This window comes from Thunnus albacares, chromosome 14 (genome assembly GCF_914725855.1).
Source record: "Thunnus albacares chromosome 14, fThuAlb1.1, whole genome shotgun sequence".
Lineage (NCBI taxonomy): Eukaryota > Metazoa > Chordata > Actinopteri > Scombriformes > Scombridae > Thunnus > Thunnus albacares.
The window spans coordinates 288,832-301,982 of NC_058119.1; the positions used below are offsets into that span (position 1 = coordinate 288,832).

Consider the following 13,151-nt stretch of genomic DNA (forward strand, 5'->3'; position numbering starts at 1 on the left):
GAGGTTGCTCCGGTCTCCTTCTTCTGGGTGAGCTTCCCACATGCCTGTAATGCTGCTTCATTGAGGTCTATGAATTATATTTCAAAGTAAAAACACTGGAAGACAATTTCAATCAATGACATTAAAAAAAAAAAAAACTTTTACTAAACTGCTTTCTGGAATGGACATTTGTACTTTAATTTTTATGACTAATCAGAAAGTATTTCAAGACAATATGAGCAAGAGGAAGGAGAACAAAGAGGAAAGACTGAAGAAATCAAATGAGAGAAAAAAATCCAATGTGATTATTGGACCAACCGGATTAATAACACAAAAAACTCTGACAAACCAGTTTAAAAGACATGAATGATAATGAACAAGTCCATTCATTCACATCTTTCTCATTTGTTCAGTTCCTACTCCACATTGTACTTTTTACATTCTTTAAAGTTCTTAACAATAAATGTTTCACACTGTAATGTTTAAAAGGTCAAGATAAATCCTCTGATACATGGCCTGCTTCACTGAGTCACTTTGAAAACATGGTCTAAGTTCTACAGAGAGATGGGAACAAGTGCAGACTTACTACTGTGAGCTGAAAATATGAATCAGTCAATCAGCTGTCATCACTGAAGATGTGAGTCTGTCTCATGGTGGGAATGTCTGTCAGCTTTCTCTGATTTTACATTCACAGCAAAGTGAAGACATGTAATTATTCCTGACTTGTTTAAGAAGCAGTTATGTGGTTTGTACTGTTGGGTTGTGAGTGATGATGAGTTTACCAGGTCATGAGATTTCCAGCTGTTCAATCCCTTGTCTCTCTTGTATTTCATTACAGGACATCAGAACCTAAAGCTTTTTACAATTGGTTACATGCATTTCTCAATACTTCGTTCACTTTTTTAACTATTCAGCGTTAGCACAACTGCAGGCAATATGACCTAAACTATGAATATCTTTTCATTGCAAAATATTACATTTAAGGACAGCATCTTTCAAGTTTCATGTTTGTTTTCTCACTCAAACTCAACCACCAACACTGTGTACTTACAGTCCATTCTGCACATGTTTACATACTATTTTAACAACAGGTCAATTTATGTTCAAAACCTACGACCAAATGACAGTGAATTAGACTGCAGTTTGCTGCATTCTGCTACATCCACATTTAAAAAAAATATAAAAATAAAAATACTGAAACCATTCATTAGGCCATACAACACTGAGCGTCTCATTTCATTCCTGGAGGACCTCTATGAGAGGCTTGTGCCAAGTGAGGAAAGCAGGCAAGAGAGGATAAGGATATATGGAGGACAGAAGTGTGATGAGGATGAGAACTTGTAGCCAAATACGGCAGACAGGACTAACTAGCCCTGCTGTGTATCTGTTAACAGTAGCTTCCTGATACATGTATGTATATTGAATATATGCTTGTTAGTTTTGTATTGCATTAGTAGAATTACTTTAGTTAAGGAAAATAAAGCCTACTGAAGCATATAGCTGCATTTCTGTGACAAATACAACACAATCCATGCAGTAAAGAAAGGCTGTTCTTTTTGCTGTAATGCAGTGTTGGTTTATGCAAACAAATAAAACAAGATACTTCAAAGACCATAGTGATACATTGTAATGCTACTGGTTATTTTTTTTATGTCACTTTGTTATGAGTGACAAAGTGTTCTTGGTAGGGGACAATGTCAGTGTTATGATACACAGTTGAGATGTGTATGAAGTATTTGGTTGCATTAGTGCAGTTTAGATGTGAGACTAACTGTTGTGCTGAGCTCTATATTGGTAAGAGAACTGTGTGCAGAGTTCTGAATCAGTACAGGGAAATGCATGTAACCTATTATAAACTGTAACAAGACAGAATAGGAAAGGTGCTCGGTTCCAGAGACTTGTTAATAAAATACGCTCTATCAATGCTGCAACTTCTTAGTTTGCATTACTTGCTTGAGGTCACTAAGAGAAGCAGTTTATATTACTACAGACCTAGTTCCACTAGTCTTTTTCACAATATATTCTTTTAGCAAAACTGAGCCAACTTGATATTGATGTTTTCTACCCAAATCCCAAGTGTAATGGGTGTCTACTACTGTTGCCACTGGTAAAATCCAATCAGTTCCTCATATAAACAAATTGTAAAAGGCTGCATTTAAATAGTGCTTTTATCCAAAGTGGTTCACAGTTTATCTCTCATTTGCCCATTCACACACACACACACACACACTCACAGACCAATGGCAGCAAGTTACCATGCAACCATGACCATTGGTAGGAATTTGGGGTTCAGTGTCTTGTCCAAGGACACTTGCAGACAGAAGGAGGGGGGGATTGAACCGCCAACCCTGTCATTAGTGGATGACACGCTCTACCTTCTGACCCAAAGCTCCTCCATTATTTTGCCAAACAATTAATATGTTATGCTTAACTAAATAATTACAGCTCCCATGAGTCTTAAACTTGGGACAGATGTGAAGATCAGCTGAAACCTACAATGTCTGGACAAACCAAACAGAAAGTACAACACACACCAGCTGCATCACTGGACCATTGTTTCATTTGTAGCTCATAGCACAAGCCAAACACATCATACAGACAAATAAGTAGCAGAGATGTGCCTGTCTGGGGAAGTTATATGATAAAACTGCTGCTTTTCGTGGGAGTTGACACAAGTTGATGCTAAACAGGACAGTGGTTGACACATGATGATGATGATATCAGCTGTGTGTTGCCCTTCAAGGAACAGAGGCTTGCACTTAAGTGTGACTGGACTTTGGCTTTCCGTTAGATCAGAATTAAAATACTTGGAAACTGTCATACTGTAACTGGTTTATTTTAATTGGCTGCCTCTGTCAAAACATGCAGCCTTTGTAGAATTTGTTTGATTAATACTAGCTGGCTGAAACCACTTCCCCAAAAGGGAGCCTTATGCCCAAATGGTCAGCAGAGGATTCATCAGTTATCCCTAGGCACCTGACAGAAATGAAAACTATTCTACAAACCATTCACTGGTTGTGACCTTCAAATGTCAACAAAAGTAGGCTGCATATCTCTGCTGCATTTGGTGGAGCCTTTAAAATGGAACAGCCCTACTGACCCATTTTGTCATATTAAGTGTTGAAGTTTGCACACATTTTGAGACACAATGTGCACATAGACTGCAGATTGCTAAAGCAGCTTAAGAGATGTACTGCACACAACTTATTTAAAATAGTAACAAGGGAACATTTCACATGCATACATAATTTCTGAGAAAGTGGCTGTTAAGAAGCTGACCCTTACAGCTTTGTCAGACTCCGATTTTCAACTTCACCTGCAAACACAGACTGCAGGGATCATAGAACAAACTTAAAATGCATGACATCACAGCTGACAAAGACAGAACTTCTGAGGTCCCGGCTTGACAGTCCAGCTGTAGTGAGTGAAGGTGACCTGGGATGAACTATGAGATTCTGGGAAGAGGCTTGTAGAGTTATGATTCATTTCATTCAGATTATATGCAGATATATACTGTATGAACAAAATTACATCCCAGTGTACACATGCTCACACACAAACAGTTTAGGCATCCAAACACAGAAAACTGTCCGAGGCTTACTCCTCTCTGGTCGAGGAAATGACAAGGTGACCGGTCAGGATGTAATGTTCAGTTCAGTTTGACAGTGCTGAATGGTCAAATGGTCGATGGGAGAGAGCAATAGTCTGTTATGTGTTTGGATTCATCAGTCCACCTTGACCACACTGTAGATCTTGGTAACAAACCAGAAACAGGCAAAGAAGCCAATTGTACCTGAAGACAGAGAAAATACAACTTTAATTAGAGCTACATTAAATAACGGTTTTCTTGACACATAGGACAACATCAGTATAATATATGTATTTGAGGCTGAGGGGCATTTCTACAAGACTTTAAATATGACAGCTTTTCTTAGAACTCAGCTCACCTTAACCCAAAACCAGTCTAATCTGTTTCATCTTTATTAACCTAGGGCTTTCAGTAAGACATGGAATAAGGAAATGAACATCAGAGGTCAGAGTTAAAGTGGCACTATTCAATATTTTCATATCCACAATGGATCAAATGACTGTGTAATGTGAAAGTTGTCTTGTAATGATGAATCCATAGAGAAATATTACCAACCATGCAGTTCCCATCAGCTCTATGGAGCTCTTTAGTCACTTTTTTTGTTTTAAGGTCCACAATATAGGGCCTCTTCACACCTGAACCAAGGTTCATTTTTTTGTTACATTGTATACATTTGACCCGGTTGGTTTTACATTGTAATTATGCAAGCGCACCAAAGAACTTGACATACCTACGACCTGTTATCATCACCTACATGGGCATGTGTCTGATATCAGTGTTGTCAATTTGGTGGGTAGCCTTCTATCGCTGTTTGAATTAATAGAGAAAAATTAACGAACAGATTCATTTTGTTGCCATTATAATAATATTATTATGGCCAACCCAGTTGAAGCGGGGAAAGACTCCACCACCTTACTGGGTGAGCTTATTGGGCAAGTGCTCAGAATGCTATCCAGGTCGTCACAGAAAAGACATTTGTGCTTCTCATTGGTCGACACACCAGTTTTTCTAATGGCATCATGCCCCTTTGTATGCTGCTGACGCAGTCTCTTTATCTTCAGTTGGCATTGCTCTCCCATCCTCTCTCTCTCATCCTCTCTGACAATACCTGGAAAGTGTTGGCAATTTTGTCCAGTTGACAAATAAAAACTTGGTCTCCTCTCTTCCCCATTTGCTACTGTGGCTCATTTTTCCTTTTTCTGGTTTGGAAAAAGGACTATAGCCTGCTGGGACTTCCTGTAATTGGTCAGAAAGTCCGAACCATCCAAAAAATGTTTTCACACTAGAAATGAACCAAACGATGGTTCAGTTTGATCTGGACTAAGACCACCTCTTTTCGTCGGACCAAGGTTCAGCTGTTTGGTCTGGACTGTGGTCCAAAGGAGGTTTCATGCCTGTACTTTTGGTTTGGATCAAACTGAAAAGTCCAAAAGTCCCCACCAAATGAGGTAGGTGTGAAAGGGTCCTTATTAACTGTTTAAGTTCAGTCATTTCACACAGCAGCAACATGATTCCTAACTGGCTTCCCGCATACAATTCCTGCTAAGACCCAGCCCCAACGGTTGTACACCCTTTTGACTAAAAATGATTGAAGTCTATTCAATAAACTAGACTTGATACCCTCAGATACTGTTACACTATGATTACAGATGCAACAATATGGAATTTCAGCACCGATAATGATAACCTTATTAGACCAATGTATTTATTAACCCTTACTAATTAAAAACCATGTCTGTCCTGCCGACTGTGAATGTTCTTATAGCCACTGCATCTCTCTAACCTTCTGTTTGTTTGTTGTCCCACAATTACATGAGCATCCGAGCTGCGTGCCTCTCTCTCTTTTCTCCCTCTCTCTCCATATTTTCTCCTCCTTGTCCTCTCCTTCCACGCAGGCTTCTCTGAACTGGACCATCAGTCATCCTGGGACTGCTCTGCCTTCCTGGCTGTTGGTGCCATTCCCAGAGGTTTTGGATCAGGATCTTCATCCTGCAGGAGATTCTGCCACACCTCATGTCTCTCCCTGTCCTGCATGATCGATGTTCTCTCTCTCTCTCTCATGTAGTTTTTTGTCTCTCCTTCCTCTGTGTGTGTGATTGGTGTGATGTGAGTTTCCCCTTTGTGTATGTGTAGTCTGTCCTTTTTCCAGGTCTCCATGGTGATGGAGGTCATGTGGCTCAGGTCCTATCTGTTTGGCAACACCTGGAAGTTGCTTGATGTCCTTCTAATCAGATTCTTCATAAATGTTATCAATCTATCAATAATGTATTTTATTATCCTGTTTTTCCATACTGCAATTTTACTATCTGATCTATTCTGTACACACATCATCTATTGCACATCTGTCTGTCCTGAGAGAGGGATCCCTCCTCTGTTGTTCTTCCTGAGGTTTCTTCCATTTCTTCCCTGTTAAAGGGTTTTTTGGGAGCTTTTCCTCATTTGTATTGAGGGTCTAAGGACAGTGGATGTTGTATTGCTGTGTAGACTTTAAAACTTTAATTAGTGATTTGTGATATTGGGCTATATAAATAAAAATAGACTTGACTTGATCTGTTATGGCCAGGCCAGTATTAACAAGTGTGTACAGGCTATAAAAACATTAGAATAATTTACATAACGTTTGACTGATTAATGGTTACCTCAAGCCCCTAGACTCCACTGTTTAGAAAGGGTGCAGGTCTTTTAAAATGAACTGGCTAACAACCTGAAGCATCATTCATCCTCCCTTTGCTGCTGATGTGAGGGGACTCTGCTGAACTCTCAGCCTAAGTCTATAGAAATTCAACTCATTTTACGATGCTTAGCTAATTAGACTAAATCAACACATACAGTTAACGTATGTTTTGAACTCATTCATAACTATTCACCATTAGAATAATGGTAAAATGGTAAACGGACTGTACTTGTATAGCGCCTTTCTAGTCCTCCGACCACTCAAAGCGCTTTTTACACTGCAAATCACATTCACCCATATTCATATGCTGAATGGTACAGGGGCTACCATGCAAGGTCCCAACCTGCCCATCAGTAGAAATCTAATCATTCATACACATCCACACACTGATGGCACAGCCATCAGGAGCAATTCGGGGTTAAGTGTCTTGCCCAAGGACACATTGACATGTGGACTGGACGAGCCGGGAACCGAACCGCCGATCTCCCCATTAGTGGACGACCCGCTCTACCTCCTGAGCCACAGCCGCCCCATAATGAGCTCTGTATGGCTGTAAAACATAGCGACTGTGGATGAGAGGTGAGAGGGAGTTGAATGCAGGGAGAGAAGTCAAAGACGTTGCATTTCTGCATGTTTATATTCTGTGTGTTTTGTGTGTGTTTGATGAACTGCTCCACCTGTTCGACTTCAGAACAAGCATTGTGATCGTCAATTAAAGTAAAGTATAAAGTCCATGTCATTCCGCTGTGGCCTCTCTGCTCTCCACTGTGATTGTGTGTGGGTGTGTGCCTTGCCAAGTCCTCTATGGCCAACTCAGCTCTGGTAAACATGCTCCTTCCTGGTGGGCAGAAGAGATGATACAAGGATTTTACGAAAATCACCCTGAAGCAACCTAACAGTGACCCAACTCGAACCCCTAGCCACTGACAGGACTGCCTGGTAGGCTTCCTCCACCCAGGGGACATCCAACAAAGGAGGGAAGTGAGATGCACATGTAACCATGTGCTACCGGCATCGTCGCAACACCTGGGCTCCCGTGTCCCATCTGCAACAAAATGTGTGGATCACGACTCAGCCTCCACAGCCATATGAGGTGGCACCAGAAACAGCAGCGCTTACAACACCCCTCCTGAGCATCTCAACCCTGAGGAGCAAGAGTCGTCGTCATCATCGGTCACGATGGACAGCTAAGATGGAGATGGTGCGTGTGTGTGTGTGGAATGATGTCCCTAGTCAGCAGCCAAGTCTCTGTATTATCAGATGTAATTATAGGCTGAAACTCCATTAATGGAACAACAGCAATAATTTCATTTTCTTCCTTGTTAGCCAATAACATAACTGCCAGCAATATATTGTTTAGCGTTTAATTGTGATATCAATATGCCATAAATAATAGTCAAATTTGAAAATACCCTAATCCTGACAGCACTGTTTCACCTACATAACTAAGATCTTTCTTTTTAACCTCCAAAATAACCCATTTAGTAGCTGTGTATATGGTAATGACAGCTGTGATGATCCATGGTGACAAAATACACCAACCCTCATACCTCCCTTCTTTTTGTATACCTACCAGTGAACAAGAAGAAGATGAGAGCCATGATCATGGTGTATCCAAAGTACAGGATGGTGCTAGCCAGTCCAGTGATTTGCAGCTTGGAGAAGAAGTAATGAATGGCATAGACAAGGAAATAGACAGCAGTGAAGCCGCTGGTCAGGAAGGAGCGCCACTGCCAATGATAGTCCTGTGAAGAGGAGGAAAATGGCCAGAGTTGAGATGTAAGGGAAGAAACAAACCGTTTTGTAAACTAGGTCCTGACTGAGGGGGTTTCAAGAACAAATGGCCTCTGCCATACGCTGCCTGGATTCCACAGCCTTGAATTGCAGGTCAATGCTGGTGAGTGTTAATTTCATCACAGTAACATAGAAACAAGAACAAAGTTAGAACAAACTCAAAATCAAATCTAAACAAATATAAACATGTCAAGACTAAGGTGCCACTGCTCGGTGTGTCTACCATTCAGTAAGGAATCTCAGAGTTTTCATGTCTAAACCTCCTGCTCGTAGTCCTAAGGGTTGGGGTTAAAACCTCAGCAGGTCCATATACAGAAATTCCATTCTTATTCTACTAATTTTATTCTATTTTTGTACATTTATATTGTATTCATACTGCAATCAAACTGCAACTACAAATGTAATCAAATTGTAACTGCAGATAAATATTTTAAATTTGTAAATCCTACTTCCTACTTTAAACTCAGTTGAATTATGTTTTACCCTAATAACATTCTAGCTAATTTCCAGTCTTGTATTAATCTACTATTAATAATATCCCTAAAACATGAAGATGAAAATGATCATTTTAAAAGGTATTTTATTGATCATGCTGTTTACCTCAGCACATAAGTGGAAGTAGCAGAGCAGGATGGTGGCCTCAGAGCAGGTGATAACCAGGATAATAAAGACAAGGAAGAGGAAGCCAAACATGTAGTACATCTGATGGGACCTGTAGGACAAGAAGAGACATGTCTAAGCCAGGGTTTATGTTAGTCGGTATATGCCGGCTTTTTGCCGGTATCACGTGTAGTTGTCTGGCAAATGAAAATATCAACGGCAAAAATAAACTCATTAATAGCATATGAAACAGCCTTACATTGTGTGACCTATAAGACATGTTGCCAAGACACCTTAAATATAAACTTATGTATTATATATGCAAAAGTTTAGTTTTGCCTCCGCTGTTAAGACAGTGTGAAATTCACTGAGTGTTTGGTCAGATGTGACTAAGCGTGGCATGAGACTCAAAAGCTGCACACTTTAGCAACAACCCTGCACTTTGGCTCAACAGCAGTTAACACGACTCCAAAAAGTCTTACTGTTTTCTCTCAGGTAACGTTACATCCCTCATTTGCACAATGAAACAAACAAATCAGCCTGGAGCTCCACAGTTAAATAACATGTTATTGATCAGTAGGAAGTTTAACTTTTCCCCGGCTCTGGTGAGAGGCGGGCTTGGGGAGACTGAGGCAGGTGAAGGTGGAGCTGCAGCAGCAGGCTGCCTGCATGGCTGCATATAATTAAAAATAGCAAAGCAATTTGTTTTATTTTATTGTTGTAGCCTATATGCTCAGTTTGCAAAGGTAGTGAAGAGTTCTTTCTGCTGACTAAAATACATTTGTTTGATCATAGAATTTGTGTTTTTGTGTTTTATTGATGTTTAAATGTAGGCTACTATATGGGTATTTAAACATTGTCCGGTAGTTGTTCTGTATAGCTGGAATTCTGAAATATTAATGGCCAAAGGCGATTCTTGCTTTGCACTTTTCATTTATTGCCTATTTTTTACAACCTAACTTTGTGGGAAGGAGAAGGGGAACAACAGGTTATGGAGAGTCCCTTGTAAGCACTTCACTTGTGCCAGTAGCTCAGCTTTATCTTTGGGGAACACCCCCAACTCCAGGAGTGATGCCCAAATAAGGAAATGTGGGTCATTTAGCAGGTGGATGTGACTCCCCTTGTTGAGACCTGCTGATAGTTTAGGGGTTTTTTTTCTTCCCAAAAACAAATCATTTTTAAAAATGATTGTACGAAATAAATGTTCATAAAAAACCCACTATTTGTGCTTTGCTGAATAACATATTTGTATTCAGGCATACCTGTAATCTCTTAGTTTCCCCCTCTAGTTATCAGAAGCAGCCTTTACTTCCACTGTTTTGAAGTGTATTTTCTTATCATAATAGTTTGTTCATACTTAGACCATATGAGCTAAATTTCAGTGAGCTCCAGAAAAGAAAGACCTGACAGATACCTAACTATATTGTAAGTAGAGCTGCACAATGTTAGTCAAGAATCACTCAGAATTGAGATCACAATTGTCTTGCATATCTCTTAAGTGAACCATTTACTTATGTATTGGCTGGGATTCAGGCAGGGGCATGAATGTATACTGTATGCGTAGATGTCTGTAGCGTCTATGTTTCTGCGTGGAATATGCACCAGCTGCAAAAACAAATCTCCCTCTGGAACATTCAACACTATCTATTTATTTTTACTTTTAAAAAATTGCAATCCTTATTGTGTTGATGCTGAAAGAACAAAAATATGTTTATTACCCGTGCTTCATGCCCTATGAACTTCACCCCCACCAGGACCCAGGTCAAGCACAACAATGACAAGCCATGGTTTAGTGCAGAACTCAGACAACTGTGTCAAGCCCAAGATGAGGCCTACAGGAGTGGATATATGAACCTCTACAGGCATGCCAAGTACAAGCTAAAGACAGGAATTAGAGCAGCCAAGGAGAGGCACACCGAGAAGCTGAAAGACGAGCTCTAAACCAATAACACATCTTCAGTTTGGAAAAGCCTGCAAGAAATCACCAACTACAAAAGGAAACCACCCCACTCCACAGACAACCATCAGCTGGCAGAGAACCTGAAAAAGTTTGACAGACAAAGGCTTAACCTGGACTCTCCCTCATTCCACATCCACTCCTGCTTGGGTCCCCCACCTCCACTCACTCGCCTCTTCACAACCCCCTTGACAAAGACCACCATCCCACCACCTCTCCACCATTATCAATAGAGACAGAAGAAGTGCATAAACTGTTCATCATGCAGAAACCCTGGGAAGCGGCTGGACCAGACAATGTGTCACCATCCACTTTAAAGCACTGTGCTGAACAATTATGATAGCCTCCATATATACGGACAATCTTCAACCAGTCACTACAACTCTGCATGGTCCTGTCTGCATCAAATCCTCCACCATAGTCCCTGTTCCTAAAAAGCAGAGGATTACAGAGCTTAATGACTACAGGCCCGTCACTCTGACCCCTGTGGCCATAAAGGTTTTTGAAAGACTCATCCTGTCCCACCTAAAATCAGTCATTGACCCCCTGATGGACCCCATGCAGTTTGCATACCAGACTAACAGGTCTGTGGAAGACATAGTCAACCTAGCCCTGCAAGTCATTCTCCACCATCTGGACAGTCGGGGACTACGCCAGGATCCTGTTTGTTGACTTCAGCTTGACATTTCATACAATTGTACCAGAGCTCCTCCAGACTAAGCTCTCCCAGTTGACTGTGCTTAAGCCTCTGTGGATCACTAACTTTCCGACAGATAGGAAGCAGCATGTGAAGGATGGGAAAGCATACCTCTACCTGTGGGACCATCAGCACCGGAGTTGACAATAGACGAGGAGAGCCCTCCCACCCATCCCTCAACTCAACATCAACAGCACCACAGTTGCAGCCGCTAAGTCATTTAAGTTTCTTGGCACCACCATCTCCAAGGATCTTAAATGGGACATCAACATAAGCGCATAATCAAGAAGGCCCAACAGAGGATGTTCTTCCTGTGGCAGCTAAAGAGGCTAAACCTGCCACAGGTCAGTGCTGATTCAGTTCTACCTCGCCATCGTTGAGTCCATCTTCACATCATCCATCACTGTTTGGTACACTGCAGCAACCAAACAGGACATTTAGAGGCTGCAGTGCATCATTCGCTCAGCTGAGAAGACAATCGGCTGCAAACTCCCCCCCAGTGATCAGCTGCACTCCTCCAGGGCCAGATGGCATGCAAGCAAGATCATCTCAGACACATCAGCCAAAAAGACTGAGATCCATAAAAACCTCTTCACCTTCTTTCAAGAAACTGTTTCTTTACTAAACAGCTGAACTGCTCTGTTATCAAACTGGACTCTACAACATGCCTCACTTATTATTTCTATTATTTCAAATCTCATTTCAAAACTGGCCGGAGAATGTGCACAAGACTGGCTACTGTGACACTATGGACAGTGTTCCAGATGTTATGTTTCGACAAAGTCATACACAGACAGCATATGATGAAAACACTGTAAACAAGGTGCTTGCATTCACACTTTCTGCCGTGAAGAGGACACGGTTACAGTAAAAATGCCTCTCCCAAAAGCCCATCCAAAGTTTGGAAATCCACAGCAAATCAAGAAAACTGTGTCCTAGAATACATACCTACTTGAAGAAAGAAATGCAACGCTCATTACCTAGCCCCTGCTCACACAACTGTGAGTCTAAGGACTCACCTACACCTTTGCTCTGTTACAGATCCGAAATAAGCCTACTTTGCTACAGGACTATGTGACAGGCAGAAAAAAAAGGATTTGATATATCATAAATTGGACTGCTAACAGAACAAATGCTGTTTTTTTTCCTCATTCATAGGCTTAATTGGTCACACTACAATATATGCAAGACAATTACTGTTACTATAAAACATTTTTAAAAAGCACTTGCTAGAAGTTTACAGTCATACCATCCAACATTTAAACATTTATTGAGAACCAATCACAATGCAGGCACAACTGAGAAAATGAAAATGCATTTTAATACCAGATGTAAATGCAAAGCGGATTGGATGTCAATATCCAGATAATGTATGAAGATACAGATCACATGTTAATACCTGGTGTAAATGGGGCAGGCATGCAACACAAATAAATACCCTTGCTCCTACAGTTAATGTGTTTTACAGGTTTCTAAACCTATACACAGTTCCTAATTCACAAAAAAAAAAAGAGTTAATTTGTTTACAAAGTGGGGAAATGTTTGGCCATCCACCTTAACAGATACAAAATATTTGAATGTGCGATGTATGGTTAGTTAGTTATGAACCAAACCATCTTATGTTTTATTATATATGGTATACATTGTCAGATATTGTACATCTGACTATAATCTCACAAAATCAAGTATGGATGACGGGTAATGTTTCAGCTTGAAACACTCGAAGATAACAGTATGAATCCAATCTTTTATAAAATTTTATAAAAATTGAACACTTTGACAAATGTCTTGATTGTATTCTTTTTTTGTTTTTGTTTTTGACAGAACTGCATTAATTCCAGTTAAGACAGATAAGAGGTGG

The 13,151-nt window shown here is 40.5% G+C and overlaps 1 protein-coding gene across 6 annotated transcripts in view; it reads right to left on the reverse strand.

Moving 5' to 3' along the window:
- Positions 1–281: 281 nt before the first annotated feature.
- The window catches only part of tm9sf2 (transmembrane 9 superfamily member 2), a 40,477-nt gene continuing 27,607 nt past the window's right edge, over positions 282–13,151 (reverse strand). For 3 of the 6 annotated variants that reach the window (XM_044372574.1, XM_044372571.1, XM_044372569.1), the window contains 3 exons: positions 8,637–8,748; positions 7,816–7,987; positions 6,626–7,080 (listed from right to left, as the gene is read on the reverse strand). In XM_044372574.1, coding sequence (XP_044228509.1) covers positions 6,644–7,080; positions 7,816–7,987; positions 8,637–8,748 — 721 coding nt within the window. In that variant the 3' untranslated portion in view covers positions 6,626–6,643. Of the gene's footprint in view, positions 3,773–6,625; positions 7,081–7,170; positions 7,288–7,815; positions 7,988–8,636; positions 8,749–13,151 lie in introns of those variants that run through there. The other 3 variants (XR_006407088.1, XM_044372573.1, XM_044372572.1) reach the window with 2 other exon arrangements.